This window comes from Lemur catta, chromosome 9 (genome assembly GCF_020740605.2).
Source record: "Lemur catta isolate mLemCat1 chromosome 9, mLemCat1.pri, whole genome shotgun sequence".
Lineage (NCBI taxonomy): Eukaryota > Metazoa > Chordata > Mammalia > Primates > Lemuridae > Lemur > Lemur catta.
This window is the reverse complement of record NC_059136.1, coordinates 480,113-500,105: the sequence shown is the minus strand read 5'-3', so window position 1 is coordinate 500,105 and position 19,993 is coordinate 480,113. Positions and strand designations below refer to the sequence as shown.

The 19,993-nt window shown below is 61.5% G+C and overlaps 1 protein-coding gene across 1 annotated transcript; it reads left to right on the top strand.

The window, feature by feature from the left end:
* The first annotated feature begins 5,334 nt into the window (after nt 1-5,334).
* On the top strand, nt 5,335-19,547 carry CTSH (cathepsin H). Its single transcript, XM_045561036.1, has 12 exons — nt 5,335-5,538; nt 8,917-8,948; nt 10,625-10,730; nt 11,532-11,602; nt 12,159-12,263; nt 14,345-14,431; nt 15,094-15,149; nt 15,829-15,910; nt 17,005-17,073; nt 17,838-17,944; nt 18,613-18,738; nt 19,338-19,547. The coding sequence occupies exons 1-12, from the start codon at nt 5,463-5,465 to the stop codon at nt 19,411-19,413; spliced, it is 993 nt and encodes a 330-aa protein (XP_045416992.1). The 5' UTR covers nt 5,335-5,462; the 3' UTR covers nt 19,414-19,547.
* The last annotated feature ends 446 nt before the right edge of the window (nt 19,548-19,993 follow it).

The window sequence follows — 19,993 nt, the reverse complement described above, 5'->3', positions numbered from 1 at the left end:
GGGGAGGGGACGGGGGGGGCGGGGGGGGGACTTGGCAGGCGGGGGGAGGGGCCCGGGGGGCGGGGAGGGGGACTTGCCAGGTGGGGGGACCCGGGGGGGAGCGAGGGGGACTCGCCAGGCGGGGGGAGGGGGGCGGGGGGGACTTGCCAGGTGGGGGGGCGGGGGGGAGGGCTCGGCACCGCCAAGGCCGGGACTGCGCGTGTGCGGGGCGCCGGCGCGAGCGAAGAGCCCCCGGAGAACGGGCCCGGGGAGGGCGCCCCCGGAACGGGACTAGCCGGGGCTGAGGAGGTGCCGAGTGGCCGCAGACAGCCACCACCCGCACCTTGCGGAGGGACCGGCGGAAGCGGAGGAGCAGGGGACCGACACCGCCCCGGGACAGCAGCCGGGGCCCCACGTGGCCGCTCCGTGCAGGCCCTGTCGCCGCCACCCGGCAGGGCGGCCCAGAGGCGACCCCCCGTGCGGGCCGGGCGTGGCCGTGCGGGGTCGAACCTCTGGGGCCCGCCACGGGCAGGGGGGACGCGATCGGATCAGTCCACGGGACAACTCTGAATTATACGCCTCAGAACGGCTAATTGTATGTCATATGAAGTTCACTTCGAGTTTTAAAAGTAAAAAAAAAAAAGAAGAAAGAGGGACTGGCCGAAGAGAGCTTCTCAGCGACAGTATCTCAAACTGGTCCCTGAAGGCACAGACCCCCAGGCTCCCTGGTGGAGGGAGGGGACAGGCGAGGGGTCCGGGTAAGAGCGTCTGAGAGACGGGCCGGCAGGTGGGCGTGGCCAGTGGCTGGGGGCGGGGCTGGTGGGCAGGTGGGCGGGCCCAGTGGCTGGGGCGGGGCAGGCGGGCGTGGCCAGTGGCTGGGACTGGGCAGATGGGCGGGCCCAGTGGCTGGTGGGCAGGTGAGCAGGTGGGCGGGGCCAGTGGCTGGGGCGTGGCAGGTGGGCGGGCCCAGTGGCTGGGGGTGGGGCCTCGCAGCGGGCCCCGGACGTGGGAGGCAGAGGCACCCGCACCGCTCGATGGTGAAACCCTGCGGCTCCCTCCTGCCCTGCCTGGCTCCTTCCTCATTCACCCAAGCCCTTATCAGCCCGTCGGGTCACACGCAATCCTCTGTTCACCGTGTAATTATTGCCCCCGCTCAGAACCAAGTGACTCGTGACCCAGAAATAGCCAAGGCCCTTCTCATGGCCAGGAAGGGGAGTCGGGAATGTTCTGCTCGTGGCGGGGAGGGGGGTCCTCTCGTCACTGCCTCTCGGGTCCCCCACGGCCCCAGCCGCTCCTCTCTCTGTTCCCTCCAAACCCTTCTCCCCGTCCCCCCAGCGCCACCCACCCACCTGCGGGAGCCGTCCCCGTTTGCCGTCCACTCAGATGACGACCACGACTGCTGCTCCCGCCCCCGCCGCAGGGCGCGGGGCTCTGTGGGCACCGGCACGCGGGAACCTCTGCCCCCACTCCCCTGCGGAGGGGCGGACACGGGAAACCGGGGGTGATTTCCAAACAGTCAGCCGCCGTGTGGCTGTGACCCCGGGGCCGACCACGCACACCCGCGGGCAAACGCGGACACACTGGCTAAAATCGGGCAGCTCTGCAGGAAACCCCCCAAAGTCGTGAAGGCTTGAACGTGACAGTGTGAGGTGCGGATCATTAATGCAGGAAGAGGGGGTTCCGTGAAGGACAGATTCGTCTGGGCCGGAGTTTGGAACGGCGCGAGGAGGGCGTGGCGGAGGAGGACGGTGGGGGAAGGGCTGTGCCAGGACAGGAAGCCCACCCGAGGCCGGTGCTGGGTGGGATCGTGGGGTGGTGGGCGATACAAGCAAGATAAGGACGCGTCTCAGAGGGTCTGAGGGCCAGACAAGGGGCACAGGCTGTGAGACTATGTGAGCGAGGAGAGACTGAAGGGGCCCGGGAGAGAAGCCCACTGGAGGCTGCCGCATTCTGGGGTCCACGGCTTCCTCCCCAGAGGCAGGACTGACGCCGGCCCAGCTAGGGTAAGTCCCGCTGCACAGGGCGCGAGGCTTGCAGAAAATCCAGAATCTGGTGCTGCCTCCTAGGTCTAGGACTAGGGTGAGACAAGTGCATACCACTCAGGCACAAAATTTAAGGAAGTGCCCCCAAAACTCAGTAATCTAGAGAAATGATATTTCAATGCAATATTTTTTAAAAGTTAAAAATTAATGCAAAAAACTCCATGATGAACAAAATATCACATTTTTAAATGAATCTAGGATCCAACCCTGTTCTTCTGTGACATAACCTCAACACTTTGGCAGCTGTGATGGAACACCTGCTTCCGGACTTTTCTGCAAGCCTCCATGCTCTTCTTAGCTGCGTGTGGAGCATCTTCAGGGCTTGGCCCAGAGGGTGGTGACATTCTCCATGTTCCCGGACCTCCCGGAGGACAAGCAGTGCCTTTGCGTGCAATGAATGGAAGCTTTTCAGGCTGGACCTGTCTGACCCACAGCGAGGGAAGCAACCAAGGTGGCTAGGCAGGATGTCTTCCAGTTGACCATGGAATTAACGAGAGCCCAAGTTCACGTTACAATCCGACTGAAGCTGGTGGAACCTCCTTGTTGCAGACTTACATCCCCATTGCATTCATTGCCTTTTCCACGCTGCAACTCTAGTCACTCATCTCTACATACACCCATCTATATATCCATCCTTCCATCCATCCACCCTTCCATCCAATCACCCATTTAGTTATTCAGCCGTGACGCCATTTGTCCAGCTAGCCATCGACAGAGCCACCTCTGCAGCCACCTCTCCCCACTCACCCCTGCGTGTGTCCTACAGCCAGCGTCCACCCAACACTGGCCAGCCCTCCACCTGCCTGCTACACACGCTCACATGTGCATGTGAAGGAGCTCACCACCTCCCAGCGGGCCGACCCGACTTCCCCAAGTCTCGATTTCCTCCTCTGGAAACTGAGCATGCTCTGCTCATAGAACACTCACAGGTGGTTATGAGCACTAAGTAACGAAATCCATGTAAATGGTAGCGATTACCTCACGCTGTTACTGCAGTTACTGTTCCTACCGCAGATGCGGAAGGTGGAGACCAGAAGTGAGCCCGGTGCTGGGCCCAGCTTGCCTGCTAAGGTGCTGACTCTGAAAGGTGACCGGAAAACCAGTTACACCTGCAGTTAACAGCTGGAGAGGGGACACAGTGGCTGGGGGAGGGAGGGCAAAACCCAGACTTGACCTAAGAAAAAGGAGGAATGGATGTGGAGCAGGTAAGGATGACCAAAAACCTGGCAGGGGGAGACTGCACGCAGGACCGACTGCAGATTCCGGGAGCTGTGCCTGACCGCATGTGTCTCTGCGGACTTCGGACACGGAACTGTGGAACGTGGGCAGGCCTCAGGGCACCCTTTCCGTCACCTGCTCCCTGGGGGCAAATGCCTAGTCAGTGGAGTAGAACTGCCACTCTGCTGGCCAGGGGTTCAGATCCCAACTCTCTTTCTTCTCAGTTGTGTTGCCTTCAGCAAGTGCTTGAGTGCCTCAGTTCCCTCATCTATACAATGGGGACAGACTGAAGTTACAGTTTATTCGTGTGAAGCACCTGGAGAAGGGACCGGCAGCACATCCCAAGAGGTGGTGACTCGGACCACGGCCAGGCCTTCCCTCCTCTCTTAGCCTCCCGGCCTCCAAGTGCACAGACCTTCATCCCACGAGAGGGCCCGGCCAGCCTGGGCATCTCACCTGGCGTATTGGCCTTGTGTGTCTGCGTAACAATTGCCACAAACTTGGAGGCTTAGTACAACAACAGTGTATTCTGTGACAGTCCTGTAGGTCAGAGTCCACGTGCACGTGGCTGTCCCTTTGCTCCAGGTCTCTCCCAGCTGAAACCAGTTGTCAGCAGCTGCTTTCCATCCCGGAGCCTCCGGGGGCGAGTCTGCTCCAACCACGTTCAGGGCCAGGCATTTTAGCTACAACTGTACTGAAACTGATGGCTGCATCTAACCACCCTGGAAAGCAGGGCACTTACCCTGTTGTACAGATGAGGAAACTGAGGCCCAGCGGGGCAAACCACGGGCTTAGGTCGAATGGTGACCAGACCCAAACACTGGGCTCCGCATCTCACCACCCCAGAGCCCTGGGCCTGCTGAAATGATCCCAGAGGAGGGCCCGGTGGGGGCAGGCGTGGGGCGAGGTCCTGTATGTGGGGCGCTCAGTCCCGACCCCGCGGGGCGCAGGACGGGCGGGGCGAGGCGTTCCAGCGCACCTGCAGGACGGGCACTTTGCCCCACGGCCAGAACTCCGTCCAAATAGTAACCGTGTAGGGTCTTTTCTGAGACATTTGCCTCAAAGCACAGAAGGGCGGCCACACCAGCAGGGCCTCCGGACGCGGGTGGAGTCGTCAGCTGACAGAGCCCTGCTCTACCTGGAAGACAGTCTGCGGAGACCACCGGTCCCTGCGCAGATCCGCGGCTGGGAGGAGAGCCTGTCCGGGCTCTGAGACTGGGAGCCCCGCCCGGGCCGCGAGGTCAGATCCCGGGGGAGAAGTCCAGGAATCTCCGCCAGGTGCCTGAGAGCCGAGTCTGGGCCGGAAGCGCAGGGAGGAAGCGGCGTTGGAGGGAGGCCCAGAGAGCCCAGCCTCCGACCTGGCGCCCCGGGCCGGCTGTGACCACAGCGCAGGGCGCCGGGCGGCAGCAGGGGCAGAAAGGCCACTGCGGCGGGTCAGCGCGGGCTTCGCGCACCCACGGGAAGTTGCCACCTACTCTTGGGACCGCAGTTTCCCCATCGCGAAATGGGGGTCGACCACGTGCGGTTTCCCCATCCGCGAAATGGGGGGTCGGCCACCCGCCGAGCCAAGGGCCTGGCCCCACTGGGGGCTTGAGGCGGGCAGGCGGGCGTGACGCTCCGCTCCTACCCCCAAAGCGAGGACGGCGCGGCCTGCAACGAGCTCTGTTTGTCTCGCAGGCCGCGGTTACGTAACACCCAGCTCCGCGGACAGGCTGGCCCCGGCCCGTGCGACCTCCCGCTGAAGGACTGAAACGCCCGCGGGTGGGGGAAGGTGGGGGGGACACAGCGCTCAAAGGCGTCTGGTTCCCCAGTTGCGCGCCCCTCCCAGGCAGAAGGGACGGCCGGAGTGTGGCTAACGAGGACAGGGCAGCGGGCGGGCTGGGGCGGGCGCAGGCGTGGGGAGAGGTCAGCCCGCCGCCTCCCGGCCCCCGCCGTGGCCCCAGCGACCAGGCGGCCCGACTCGCCCTTCCTCGGGGCGGAGCGGAGCGAGGAGGTGGGCGGCGGCAGGGGCGGAGGGTCGGCGTCGCCCCACCCCGGGTGTCCCGCGCTGCCCCGCCCGCCGCCCCTGTAGCGGCCCCGGAGCCAGCGTCCCAGGGTCCCAGTGTCCCAGTGTCCCGCCGCCGCCGCCGGAGCCAGCGTCGCAGCGACCCAGCGTCCCAGGGTCCCAGCGTCCCAGGGCCCCAGCGTCCCAGGGTCCCAGCGTCCCAGGGCCCCGCCGCCACGATGCGCGCTGTCCTGCCGCTGCTCTGCGCCGCGGCCTGTCTGCTGGGCGCGCCCGCGCTGTCGCTGAGCCCCTCAGGTGCGCGGGGACACGGGAGAGCTGCGGGCGGCGGGCGCGGGGCAGCCCCGAGGCGCAGGGTCTCCGCGCGGGCGTCGGCCGGGGTGAACGGGGAGGGGTCTCGGAGGGTGGGCGTCTTGCGTGCCGGAGGGGCAGGGGGCGCTGGGTTTCCAGGGTCCCACGCCTGGAAATACCGCAGCAGCCAGCGGCCCTTCTGCCTCCCAGCTGGACAGAGGACTCCGACCTGTCCCTGCCAGAGCCCAGCAGGGACTTTCTAGACTTTTTGGCGACTTCCCCGGGGACTTGGCACATGGGGTCCCCACAGGTGCCTTGAGAGGCCACCCATCTGTAGAGCGGCTTGGACGGCGGTTTGGAGGGGTGGCTCCGTGTGCGACAGCACCAAGGGCAGGGGTCAGACCAACAGCAGTTGTGCCCCCCGGGCGTGGTGTAAGGTCCGACCACAGGACTCCGGGTTTTCGCCAGGTCAGCTCTAACCGACGCGGCTTTTGCTCCCGCAACACCCCCCCCCCCGCCACTGCTGGGGTCCAGGAGCCTCCTCTTCCCTGCAGCCTCCCTGCCTACCCCCCCCCCAGCGTCCTCAGCCCGCAGGCTCCGAGCTTAGGAGACCACCCGCCCTCTCTCCCAGGGGGAGCCTGGCTGCAGTGGGTCCGAGGGAAACCCAGCTGCCCAGCGCAGGCCGCCTGGCAAGGCCTGGCACCGTCTGGACTCCAGAGCAGGGTTCAGCAAACCTGTCTTCTGCAATCGACCAGATTGTAAATATTTTTGTCTTTGTGGGCTGTACGGTCTCTGTGGTGACTACTTAACTCTGCCATTGTAGGGTGACAGCAGCCACGGGCGGTCTGTAAGGGAATGCGCCTGACTCTGCTCTAATAACCATTTTATGTGGACACTGAAATTTGAGTTTCAGATAATTTTCAGATGCTACAAAACATTATTTTTTTCCTAACAACTTAAAAGTGTAAATAACCGTTTGTAGTTCATGTAGAAAAACAAGCAGCATGGCCAGGTGTGGTGACTCATGCCTGTTAATACCAGCCAAGGCAGGAGGCCAAGGCAGGAGGATCACTTGAGGCCCGGAGTTCGAGACCAGCCTGAGCAACAGAGCGAGACCCCCGTCTCTACACAGAAAGCCCCAGACAGATGGCAAGCTGTAGTTTTCTGACCCCTGCTCTGGATACTTCCCAGATAGTCCCCGGGCGGGATCCACAGAAGGTCACTTTCAAAAGTCATAACTGGACCGGATCAGGTCTATCTGAGGTTGGGGCCCGGCCACCAGCAGATTCTTCTGGCCCTACCCTGGGTCATCTCTGCATGTTCTTCTGCCCAAGAATGAGAAGCAGCTAGAGGAGGGGGGGTCACCAGAGGTTACCGCACCTGCAGGCTGTTTTGAAATTCCCCAGAGGCAAATGCTAGTCAGCTGTTCTAAACCCCATCCTGCCTCACAGCCTGGTCCTAAACCGAGGTCTCTTCCTCTGCAGCTCTGGGCTGCAGCAGGCCCCTCACCAGGACTTGGAATCCCCTAAAACTCACAAGAGATGAGTACTGGGGAGTGTGTACTTTCCCTCCAAGGAAAATAGCCGCAGCTTGGTGTCTGGAAATGGTCCGGGAGCCAGAAAGGGGGCTCTGAGTGCCATCCACTAGGGGTGGGGGTGGGTCCCTGGGGAGCACAGAGACATTCCAGGGGATACGGGCACAGTTAGTGTTCTGGGAATCAATTTCCAGACCGTTTATTTCCAAATGTCCTCTTTGCTAAGACTAGGGGGCAGGGAGTGGGCAGCTTTCCTCTCATTCATCCTGAACTTGCACCTGAACCTGAACCTGAACTGGGGGGTGCAAACCTCAGGGGCAACAAACACGAACACAAAGGGTAACAAATCCTTCTTCGAGTCCAGAGGTCTCAATTCCTCAAGGAAACTGAAATTGAAGGACAGGGGACCTCACCGAGGTATCAGCTGATGGGGCCTTAGACATGACGTTGCATGACAGGCACTGAGTGATCTGGGGCAGAGGAAGGAGCAAAGACTTGGAGACATGGCCTTCCGTGCCCCACTGCTTACTTGAGCAGCAGTTCCCAGCCCTTCTACCAATAACAAACGCAAACGAGATCAGAGTTAATGCCAAACCCCGGCTCAATCACACGGCTCATACACCGTGAATGTGTAAATCCGCGGTGGGGGTGGGGGAGGTAGTGAAGTCCTAGTAACCTCACTAAGAGAGAGATGCATTGCCAGTGCGATTTTATTTTTGTGTTTAACAATTATGTTTCATAATGTCTATTTGAAATGTTTTAATCAGTTGAGACATTAATAATAATTATGATTACTCAATCCAGAATAACTTTTTATAATATTCAGATATGCCACGGTCCCAGGAAGTAAAAATAATTGCAATTTATACTTGTTGCAGAAAAGAATGTTAAGGTGATCAAGTGTAGAAATGTATGCTGCCTTAGGCTACATTTCTGTGAAGTGAGGCGGACAGGTTTTCAAGGAGAAAAACTATGTAAAATATGACTCTTATGGAAGAGTTTGTTCAATTTATTGATGGTGTGTATCAAATCATTATGGCATCCATTGGCTAGCTTTAACAGAATGATATAACAGTCTTATTTTAAATGTCAATACTTATAATAATTTGGAATACATAATTTGAAGCTATTCAAATCTAAAATGAAATTTCTAATTTAGATAAGAATGTACAAGGAGGGATAGAGCAGGAATCCAAAAACAACTGGCCCGCCTGTTTTTGTAACGTTTTGTTTCATTTTCATGGATACATACTATTGGTACCTATTTACAGGGTAGTGTGATACTTTGTTTCTATGAAGTTCTGTGGGAACACTGTCCTGCCCCTTTATTTTTGCATTGTCTGTGGCTGCCTCGGAGCTGTCAGGGCAGATTGAGCAGTTGTGACCGTACTGGTGGCAAAGCCTAAGATACTTACCCTCTGCTTCCTTGAAGAAAAAGTTGCTGGCCCTTAGGGTATATGGGTTTTTTAACTAACTTCTTATTGAAATATAAGAAAGGTGCGCAAATCATTAAGCATGCATTTCAATGGATTTTCACAATCCAAACACGCTCGGGTAACTAGCACGCAGGTCGGGAAACAACATTACCGGCCCCCCGAAGCTCCCCGTACCCCTCCTAGGGGTAACCACTGTCCTGGCTTTTAACACCACGGTTTGGTAGTGTATCGTTTTTCAAAATTCACTTGGGGTACAAAAGCAGAAAGTGTTTCAGTTCCTTTTTATATTCTGCATTATGTGACACCATTTTCGGTGTTTTAAATTTAGCCTCGTTTTCTGAAACGCAAACCGGTTCTGTAGACTCATCACCACCACGAGGCATCCAGGCCTAACTTTTTTTTCCCTTTTTACAGAGAAGTTTCACTTCAAGTCATGGATGGTGCAGGTCAGTGCCCTACTTCTTCTTTCTGAGTTTTTCATTTTGCAGAGTTTCCTATTATAAAACCAAACTGTGCCAGATTTGAGACAAATGAAGAGGGATTTTCCAGCCTTGCCCCGCTGGGTCTTCCCAGACTTCAGACTGGCCCAGCTGTGGGAAAGATGCAGTCGAGTAAACTCCTTCCAAACAGGGGTCCCCAGGGACAAGCTCAGCCACCAGCTGGTCAAGCCCCGGGATTCATTTCCTATTTTGTATTCAAAGCACATTTGGGGAAATATAAATCAGTGCAGCCACTATGGAAAACAGTATGGAGGTTCCTCGAAAAGACTAAACATAGAACTACCATATGACCCAGCGAGGCCACTACTGGGTGTATTTGCAGAAGAAAGGAGATCAGTGGACCAAAGAGAGAGCTGCACTCCCATGATCACCACAGCACTGTCCCCACAGCCAAAATGCGGCCTCAACCTGAGTGCCGTGGGCGGATGGACGGACAGATGTACACGACGGAATATTATTCCGCTACAGAAAAGAATGAAATCCCGTCATTTGCATCGACGTGGGTTGGAACTGGAGGTCATTATGTGAAGTGGAGTAAGCCAGGCACAGAAAGACAAATATTTGCGTCTCGTGAAGATGGAGAGTGGATTGCTGGGAAGCCGGGAAGAGTAGTGGGGAGGGGAAAGAAGAGAATCTGATTAAGTGGTACAAAAACACAGTCAAATAGAAGAAATAAGACCTAGTGTTTGATAGATCAATTATAGTAAACAATAATCTGTGTGTATTTCAAAATAGCTAGTAGAGAATAATTCGAATGTTCCCAGCATTAAAAAAAAAGGTAAATGCTTAAGGTGACAAATATCCCAACCACGTGATCTGATTATTACACATTGTATGACTGTATCAAAATATCACATGTACCCCCAAAATATGCACCAATTTTAAAAATTAGACACATTGTTTAAAAAGCACATTGTGTACTGGCTACAGAATCAGCTGGAGAAGACCAGTGTGTGTGCTTTTGAAAAATGATGATTTTTGCCATAACCTTGACCCAGCACCAGCAGTGGATCCGGCGGTGACTCCAGGTCCCTGCACTGGGGCCTCGTGGACTGTGGCTGACTTTTTGGCAGCCTCATGGTTGTCATTCAGGCCCTGGAGGCAGAGGTTGCTTTGTAACCCAGCAGGGACTTTCACAGTGGGGACTGAGGACAGCACCCTACCCACTAACACAGATTTGGCCTGAGAATCGTGGCAGAGAGAAAAATCTCCATCTTTCCTCTTAGAAAACACAAAAGTCCTGGAGTAGTGGCTCACGCCTGTAATCCCAGCACTTTGGGAGGCTGAAATGGGGGGGATCACTTGAGGCCAGAAGGTTGAGACCATCCTGAGCAAGAGAGAGACCCCATCTCTGCAAGAAGTAGAAAAATTAGCCAGGAGCTGTGGCATCTGTAGTACCAGCTGGTCGGGAGGCTGGGGCAGGAGGATCACTTGAGCCCAGAAGTTGGAGGCTGCAGTGAGCTGTGATGACACCACTGCACTCCAGCCTGGGCGACAGAGTGAGACCCTGTCTCAAAAAAAAAAAAAAAAAAGAAAGAAAGAAAGAAAAAAGAAAACAAAAGTCTCCCTCCTGGGAGCTGTGTCCCGTTTCTGTGACTTATTACTGATATGCTTTGTTTTAGCACAAAAAGACCTACAGCTCGGGCGAGTACCACCACAGGCTGCAGACCTTCGTCAGCAACCGGAGGAAGATACATGCCCACAACCGTGGGAACCACACATTCAAAAGTACGTGGGCGCCGTTCCTCCAGGGCCCCTGGGAGGAAACAGCATGTGGGACCTGGAAGGGACTCGTCAGTGACATCCGCTGATGGAAGGGCCCCGGGGGCTTGTTGGTGGAGGGAGCAGCAGCCCAGAGCTGCATTCGGCTGACCTCAGGCTGCGGCTCTGCTGTGACTCCCCTGTGACAGAGACTGTAAGTTCAGGACGCAGTGACGGCCCTCTGGTGGCTGTGAAGTTTACGAGGGACTCTGTGGAAGCCCCCGCCGGGTTCCGGCCATCTGGGGGTTCAGCCCAGACGCTGTGGGGGCGATGCCCCTTCAGATGGGCTGTCTGCTTCCCTGCGGATTAGTTTCACGAGAAACACGTGTGCACACCCGGCGTGTTTGCCGAGGACTCAGAAATGCCGGCAGTTCAGCCTAGTTTGTGATAAAGGCAGGAAGCGGGAACTGCAGACCTGGGCTTGACTCCACTGTGCCCAGCGCCGGGCTGTGACCTGGGGGAGGGGACGCCCCGCAGGGGGTGCTGGGAAGAGCCAACAGGCAACAGGTGGCGGCTCCTCACCTGGGCAGCGCCCCCCACTCACCTGTGGGGCATCTGACACGAGGAGCCCGGGCGGTCGGCGTCCCTGGAGCACCCCCGCCAGCGTCGGCGCTGTCGGGGCTGCTCCTGTGCTGAGTTAGTGCAACGTGGACATTTGCAGGTGCCCGCTGCGGTGGTCGTGCGTGGGACGCGGTGGAAAAGAACTCCTGCTACTTCTCAGTGATGCACTAGGCTGCTCCATTTTGTTTTTTCCCTTCTCTTTTCCAGTGGCACTGAACCAATTTTCAGATATGAACTTTGATGAATTTAAAAGCCAGTATCTTTGGTCAGAGCCTCAGGTAAGTATAAGTCGTTGCAACCAAATCTGAATCTCTTTTACTGAAACCTTTGGAATAAAGGTGGACGCTGCTCGTTTGTGGGCAGCTCCAGTCCCAGCCCCGGCGTCTCTGGGGAGGCAGCGGGGTTGGCCCAGCAGCCCCTCCGCCCAGGCCTCGGCCACGTGGACCTCGGATGCCAGACGACATACAGACGCTCAGTTAGGATTGAGCTTCAGACAAACAACAAATAATTTTTAGCATAAGTATATCCTAGATATTGCATGAGGCATACTTACACTACAGAGTTATTTACCGTGCACCTGAAATGCAAATTTAATTAGGTGAACTGTATTTTTATTTGTTAAATCTGGCTGCCCTATCCTGACCCCCCCCCACCTGGGCTCTGCAAGGGGCCTGTCATTCCTCACTTGGGACCAGCAGTCGGGGGGCCAGGGGGACGGCTCTGACATCTAGTGTTTCTCATTCTCTCTTGCGGTTTGCATTTCTGCACTTTTTTTGGTCAGAAAGGTTTTGGGGGATTTCTTTTTCCTGAAAATAATGTGTTTGGTTGTTCCAGAATTGCTCAGCCACCAAAAGTAACTACTTTCGGGGTAAGGGTCCCTACCCAACTTCCGTGGACTGGCGGAAAAAAGGCAACTTCGTCTCCCCAGTGAAAAATCAGGTAGGCACAGACAGTCCCCGTCCCTCCCCCCTGAAAACAGCTGCACTCCCAGACTGTGTGCCAGGAAGAAAAGCCCAAAAGAGCCACAGAACCACCGCAAGCACCTCCCACTCTGTGTTCCCTCACGGCCCCTCCAGCCAGCTCCTGCTCCGGAGGGCGGAAACTTTCTTTGCTTTGGCTCCAGTTTACGCCTCCCCCGACCCACACGCAGATCCGATTCCCCATTGGTCCCGCGTGTCTCCTGCAGCCACCCAGAGCTCGTGCCCATCAGAGATTGGGCACCAGGCCCCATTCCTGCCGCCCACGCGTCACCTCTGCTCACCTCCTCCCTCTCTTCCAGCCACCAGGGCCCGGCCCCTCCGCTGGGGCTGCCTCCCTGTGGGGACCCCAGGCCTCAGCAAGGCCACCGTCTCCGTGGGGCAGAGCCCTCCTGCGGCCCATGGCCCTGCCTCTACGGGGCGTGGAGTCCCCGCACATGCCCCCCTCTGCAGAGGTGAACCCCACCCGTGGCTGCCATGGCCTCTGCCCCTGTGGTCCCTCCCCCAGCAGGGACAGAGCAGTGGCCTTCAGAAAGATTCCGGCCTCTCCATTCCAGGAAAGGCACGGTCAAGGTTTCCTTCCTGGAAACTCTTGGCTCTCCACTGAAACTCTCCACGAGAAACATTTTTTTGCTTTCCAAACAGTCATGAGGCACAGCTTCAACCCCGCCAGGCTCCCCGCGCCCCTGGCGCCTGCAGAGTGACGTGGTGTTTAAACCAGCGCCGGCAGCCAAAGTGTTACTTAATCTCCCTCCGCAGTAGGAAGTGGGGGGAGGGGGCCTTCGCCCCGTGACCCCGGGGCAGTTCGTAGACCCTCTGGGAACCACGTGCAAAGCACAAGTGTTAAGTGTGGAAGCCTGAACCTGCTCACCACGTGGACGGGTGGGGAGGGGAGGGCCACCAAGAATTGTCCACGTGGTCCTGCTAGCTGGTCCCGGCCACCCGGGCTCCGTGGGTGGGGGAGAGGTGTGCGTGTGTCTCACTGTGGCCTGGACGTGGGGACAGACAGCGGCCCCTTAAAGGCTCCTCACCTCGCAGAGGGGAAGCTGGCTTGCCCGAGCCCCAGAGCACGCAGGCGACAGAGGGGACTCAAAGCCTCACTCCCGGTCCAGTGCCCAAGGCTCAGCCCCGCTCGGCCTCCTGCAGCAGCGAGCGTGGTCTCCCGACGTGGCCACGCCGGCCTCCCCGCCGGGGGCTTGAGGGAGGAGCCTGGGGCAACGCGAAGGCTCCGTCCAGGGAGACCAGCGACCGGCCGAGCTGGGCAGCGCTGGGTGGCAGGACGGGGTCCGGGGCGTCCCGGGAGGAGACGGCGAGAGGCTGACCCCGCGAGGAGAGGAGAAGACAGAGACCGTCACGGTGGCTGGCGTGGGGGCGGCTGCCTGGCAGGCAGGGTCTTAGCTCTGGCTCGCGACGCCCCTCGAGGCCGGTGCCCTTGCCAGGCCTGTTTTGCAAATGATGAGGCTGAGGCTTCCGGAAGGGAAGCAACTTGCCCGGGTCACCCGCTGGCGTGTGGGGAGCCGGGACCCCAACCAGGCAGGCGGCGCCACGCCCACGCCGAGCCCCGCGCCGTCCTGGCGGTGCCAGGAGCAGGGGCGGCAGCGACGGGGCAGAAGGTGGGGAGACGGGCGGACGGGCAGGACCCCGGGTCTGAGGTGTCGGGGCCCCTGGAGGGCCCCCCGGCGGCAGGGTGGTGTCCGGGCCGGGGTGCGGGTCAGGGCTGGGGTTTGGGGAGCTGTTAGCTTAACAGTTAGGACTTCGGGCAGAACGATGAGAGAGAGGGTTCTAGAAACAGAGCACTGGGACATCTTTCTGCTGGGAAACGGCGGGAGAGGAGGGAGCAGCAGACTCGGGGAGGAGAGCCAGAGGCTCTGGAAGGGTTGGGGGCTCCGGGCCTCACGGGGGGCGGGGTTGGCCAGCAGGAGCCAGCTCCGGGGTCCACCGCGGGGTCAGGGCTCCTGCCCCTCCCGCTCCTCTGCCAGCCGCGGGCGACTGGAGGCAGGAGGGGCAGCCTGGAGGGGTCCCAGCTCCCGTCCTCCTTCCCAGGGCGGCTGCGGCAGCTGCTGGACTTTCTCCACCACCGGGGCCCTGGAGTCCGCGGTCGCCATCGCCAGCGGGAAGATGCTGTCTTTGGTAAGGCCAGCCCGGGTGAGAAACTCCTCCCGCAGAGCGCGCCCCCCGGCCCCCCTCAGTGGCCCTCAGGTGTCCCAGGCCTTGGACATGTGGCATGAGAACCGAGATTGACACTTTTCCCAGGAAGGATGGAGGCTCATTGAGGAAACGGCCCCCGGGCTCATTCCTAGGTGGACGGGGTCTTCCTCGGCTGGGCCTTCACCTGGGCAGGGGCTGGAGCGGCAGAGCCTGCCTGGCAGGCGGCCCTCGGGGGGCTGTGCCCCTTCCCCGCGGAGGGAAGGGCGGGGACCTGGGCATCCTGACCCCCGAGAGAGAGGTGATGGCCCCCGTGGGAGGAGAGAGCAGGGCAAGGCTGCTGAGGCCGTGGGTGGGGAGCAGGGGCAGGGTCTCTGGCTGGGCCCACCCCCCAACCGTGCACCAGGTCGGCCCCCCAGCCGCACTGTGCACACACCTGGGGCCGGGTGGGCAGAGCCAGCAGCGCCAGCTCACCTGCCCGCTCACCTGCCCGCGTGGCGGCACCCTGCCACGTGGCTGTCCCTGGCCTGGGGAGCTTGGGGTCTGGTCACCTGGACCCCGAGCTGATGGGGCCACAGCCGAGGCTCCGCAGGGGACGCAGCACCTGGCACCTGAGCCTCCAGCTCCCGCGTCTGTCGCTCCTGCAGGCGGAGCAGCAGCTGGTGGACTGCGCCCAGGCCTTCAACAACTACGGCTGCAAAGGGTACGTGCCCGGCCAGCGGGGCCCGAACCTTCCGTCCACGCCAGCCCCTTCTCTGGGACCCGGCGTCTGCCACAGACACGACCCCTGCAGCCCGGGCGGCAGCGAAACAGTCCCCGTGGGCAGGGGCGGGATCGCCCCACATCGCTGAGTCCCTTAGCCCGGACAGGGCGGGGTGGAATCCGAGGCCAGGCCTGTCTCGTTCCAGACTCCGTCCTCTTCCTCACCCCACCCCCAAGGCCCCTGGGCGAGCTGTGGGCGCTTTGCCCCCAGAAACAGCAGCATCTGCCACGTGGGGTGGGCGTGAGGGACCAGGTAGTACCCGGGGGTGCCCACGGCCACGGAGACCATGGTGCTCCGGCCTGGTGCCGTGGGCCGTCCTGTGGAACCACCCGCTCCTCCTGGCAGGAGCCTGGCTCCGAGGAGTCCCTGCCCCACTGAGGCAGGAGGGGCTGGTCCCTGGACTCCAGCGGCCTCACCTGACTTTGCTGAGTTTACGTTTAGGCCAGGCAGACGGGGCCACGGTGCCAGCCTCTCAGACACCCACAGAGACCCCCCTGCCACTGGGACATGCCCAGCGAGACCCCAGCCGGCCAGGGCGAACATCTGTCCAGCTGCAGCCCCTGCAGGCCCCACCCCTCTGGGGACGGTCCCAAGTGACATCTGTGTGTGCTTCTCGCAGGGGTCTCCCCAGCCAGGCCTTCGAGTATATCCTGTACAACAAGGGCATCATGGGGGAGGACGCCTACCCCTACCAGGGCAAGGTAACTCTGAGCAGCCCAGCCTGTCTTTGGGGTCTCCTGTGCCCATCTGCACCCCACCCAGCCTCAGAAGGGACCTTCTCCCCCACTGCCCTCGGGCCCAGCCCCACTGGAGTTCCCAGAGCCTGCGCCCTCCAGAGTCCTCCTTCCCCGCCACTGGCGCCTGGGCCCACTGCTGTCACAGCCCAGGGGCCGCTCAGCACCGTCCCCCCAGCCCCCGCCGTGGCACCACTCAAGCCCCCCCCCACGCCCCAGGGCACCTGCCTGTCTCCTCCCGGCCCTGCCCTCCTGTGGTGAGCACCCGGCAGTGGGCACCTCCCTCCAGCCTCCTCCGGATGCTGGGGACGCTGCCCCAGGCCCTGCCCACGTCACCCGAAGCAACTGAGCCTGCCGGGGTCTCCCGCCACCCACCCAGCCCCCGCCCAGCCCGGCCACAGCCAAGCATCTGCCTGTCCCCAGACGCCCGGTCCCTCCTGCGTCTGCCTCTCAGCAGGGAGCCGCCCAGCGGTCCTGTGGGGCTGCCCTGCCCCACCCTCCAGCCGCCGTAGACCACCATGGACCCCGTCACTCAGGCGCTTGGGTCCAGCTCAGACCTGGGCCTCCCCTGGGCCTCGCACCCGCCTGGCCCCTAGGCCCTGAGTTCAGACCCTGCAGAGTCTCTGCGGCCGCCAGGACAGAGCCCGGACTCTCTGGCCCACATCAGTCCTTCCGCCACCTCTCCCCGGTTCTCCGTTAGCCTCAGGCCCAGGCCCGGCCAGCGCCGGCTCCTGAACACCAGGCCTGCCCTCCCCTCCGCCCGCGACCCCAGCTCCTCCTGTGCCCTCCTGTGACCTCACCTCTGTGCTGGCCTCTTGGCGGGCTGTCCCCGGGCGGCCAGGCAGGCCCTGCCAAGGCCATGCAGGGCTGTCCCCGGCCATCAGACCCGGGGCTCGCCGGGGACCACAGGCCTCTCGTGCTGTCTGAAGTGACCCAGCACCCAGGCCCTGGCGCGAGTAGCTTTTGCTCAGTGAAATTTATCACGCTGGGCGGAGAGGCTGAGGTGTCGGCCTCGGCCACGTGCCCCTAAACTGTGCTCTGTGCCCTTCGCACCCAAACAGGACGGGACCTGCAAGTTCCAGCCCGAAAAGGCCATCGCATTTGTCAAGGATGTGGCCAACATCACCAGCGTGAGTACCGGCCCTGCTCTCGCGGGGGGCAGCGTGTTTGCCAGTCTCCGTGGCGGTGGTGGCCGGGGGCCCAGCGGGGCAGCCTCCCCCGCCCCCTCCCGTCAGCAGGGCTCTGGCCTCCGTGCACACAGCCCCACCCTCGTCTTCCTCAGCGCTCTCCACGCCCCCCCCACGCCGCAGTGCCCGCCACCCTGTGTTCGCACCACACCTGGGGCCTCCCTGTGCACAGGGCCACAGCCTCTGTGTTCTCCCTGCTGCCCGCGAGGCTCCGCGGTTGGGCTTTGTGGGCAGGGGCGCCCTGGGGCGGGAGTGGGGACATCACGCCCTCTCTGCACCCCTGGGGGTGCTGGCCCAGGGGAGGGCGCCGGCCGCTGGTGGTGAGTGGCTGGATGCGGGGTCCACGCTGCACCCGTGGCCCCTGTCCCAGAGGGTGTGGGACTTCCTGGAGCAGAGCAGGGAAGGGCAGGACGTGACCGGACAAACCGGCCGTGAAGGGGGCAGGGAGCCACAGGGAGCCAGTGCGGCAAGGGAGGGAGGGAGGGCGGGCCTGCACCCAACACAAACCCAGAGCGTCCTGGCCACGCAGGCGCAGGGGTGGCGCCTCCGTCCCCGCGTGGGACTCCCAGGCTCCCCTGGGCCCCTCCTCCTGGTCACCTGTGCTGCTCGGGGCTCGCAGCCCCTGCCTGGAGGCAAAAGGCGGCATTTTGGACGTGGGCGGGAGGTGACGGAGGCCACGTGTGTCTACCCCCGGTGTCTGTCCACAGTACGACGAGCAGGCGATGGTGGAGGCCGTGGCCCTGTACAACCCCGTGAGCTTCGCCTTCGAGGTGACCAACGACTTCCTGTCGTACAAAAGCGGCATCTACTCCAGGTGCGCCGGCAGGTGGGGCGGGCGGGGCCGGCGCTGGGGACTCGGGCGCAGCCCAGGCTCCTGGTGGGACCACCGGGACACCCCCGAGTGCGGGTGTCTCGCACACCCCCGCAGCGAGCCCTGGCCGCTCTCCGTCTGGCCGCAGGGGAGGCTCAGGAGAGAGCCAGCCAGGGCCAGGGCGGAAATGCGGGGGCCGAGTCCTCCCGACGGAAGAGCCGCCTCCAGTTAGGAAAACCCAAGTTCAAAGTTCAGAGACGCAGCGCAGGGAAGAGTCGCTGCTCTCGGAACCAGAGTCCCGAGCTGGAGGGGCCGTAGAGGGTCTTCAGGAGATCCGGGCTCCCGCACCGAGTCTGGGTGGGTCTCGCCGGCACCTGCCGGGCTCTTCCGCACTCCCAGCCGCTCCTGCGGCCTCCCGTTTTCCGACGCTCTGAGACACTGCTGCCCCAGGGCCCAGTGCTCAGGCGCTGCCGTAACCCAGGGCCAGGTGTCAACCCCGCGGCCAGGTGTTTGCCCGGAATGCCCAGGGCCGGCCTGGCGGTGCGGAGCATCAGGCCCGGCACGGATCCACGGGCCGCCCGCACCTGCGCCCGGACGGCCCCTGGGAGCCACCCCGGCTGCCCGCACTTCTGTCCCCTGTGCATGTTCACCCCTCTCCTGTTGTGGCCCAGCACCTCCTGCCATCAGACTGCGGACAAAGTGAACCACGCGGTGCTGGCTGTTGGGTACGGAGAAGAAAAGGGGACACCTTACTGGATCGTGAAGAACTCCTGGGGCCCCCAGTGGGGCATGAACGGGTAAGGGCTGGGGGCCCCCGCTGGGAGGGTCTGGGCTGTCCCCTCCTCCTCAGGCTCCCACGGAGCTCCCGCCAGGCCAGGGAAGGGGACGGTGAGAATGTGACCTCCGCGCCCCAGACCCCTCTCAGCTGCTCCTCACGGGCCCGGCCTCAATGGCTCTGCGTGGGGAACCCTGGCCCAGGGGCTGGGAGGAGCTGTGACCACCGCCACTCGGGACGTCAGTGGCAGGGACGGTCCCTCCTTGGGAAGTCAAGGCACCAGCTTCAGCCCTGATCGATGACAGCCCCTCCTGCGAGGACACAAAGGCTGGAATCGGAGGCGGAGTGTGTGTCAGTGTGACTTTGTCCACGTTCTCATCCCTGGAGAGTTTCGCTGTCCCCTGGGGCTGGTGCTGATTAAGTGGCCGGGTGGGGCAGAGTCTGGGGAGTGTCTGGCGGCTGCGGCGGAGGAAGCCTCAGTTACTCCGAGTCGTGGTTTCCTGGTGGTAGAGTCAGCCCAGGGCTGACTGGGAGTGGGGTCAGAGGCTGAGCCCTGGAGTCGGCTCTCGGGGCGCAAACACTCCAGGACGCCGGCCAGGCCTCAGCCGCTCTCTCCGCCAGGTACTTCCTCATCGAGCGCGGGAAGAACATGTGTGGCCTGGCGGCCTGCGCGTCCTACCCCATCCCTCTCGTGTGAGCCGCGGCCGCGGTGGTTGGCGGAGAAGCAGCCGGACGGGCAGCCTGGGCCCGCGGCGAGATCCCTGCCCAGAGGCAGCTGTGGGGAGACGCGGGGGCCCCTCGTTTCCACCTCAGCCTCAGCTGAGCCAGAGACCTGAAGAAGAGGAAGAGGAGTCCGAGCTCACCCTCGTCCTCTGTGCCTTACACGTGGCATTCAGCCGGCTCACGCCCACGTGGACTGAGAGTCCTTCCCAGGGGGCCACACGTGGGGGGACCTCCAACCGCTGTCCCGTCTGTGCTCTTGGTTCAATAAACACTCAGCGAGCACCTCCCTGTGCTGTGTGCGGGGGGCCTGGGGCTCAGTCTCCAGGAGGGACGTGCCGCGGGGTGCCCAGGGCTCTGGCCGGGGACGGCGTCGAGGTCGGGGTTCCCAGGAGGAAGAGCAGGTCTAACTCCAGATCTTGGCCATTCACCCCAAACCTGCGTGAGGAGGGAGGGAGGGAGCAGGATTCCAGCTCTGGCCCCGGCAGGATTGGAACCCACAATGTCAGGCCGGAAGCCGGTAGTGTCCCCATCTCAGCCTCCCCCTGCCCAGACTG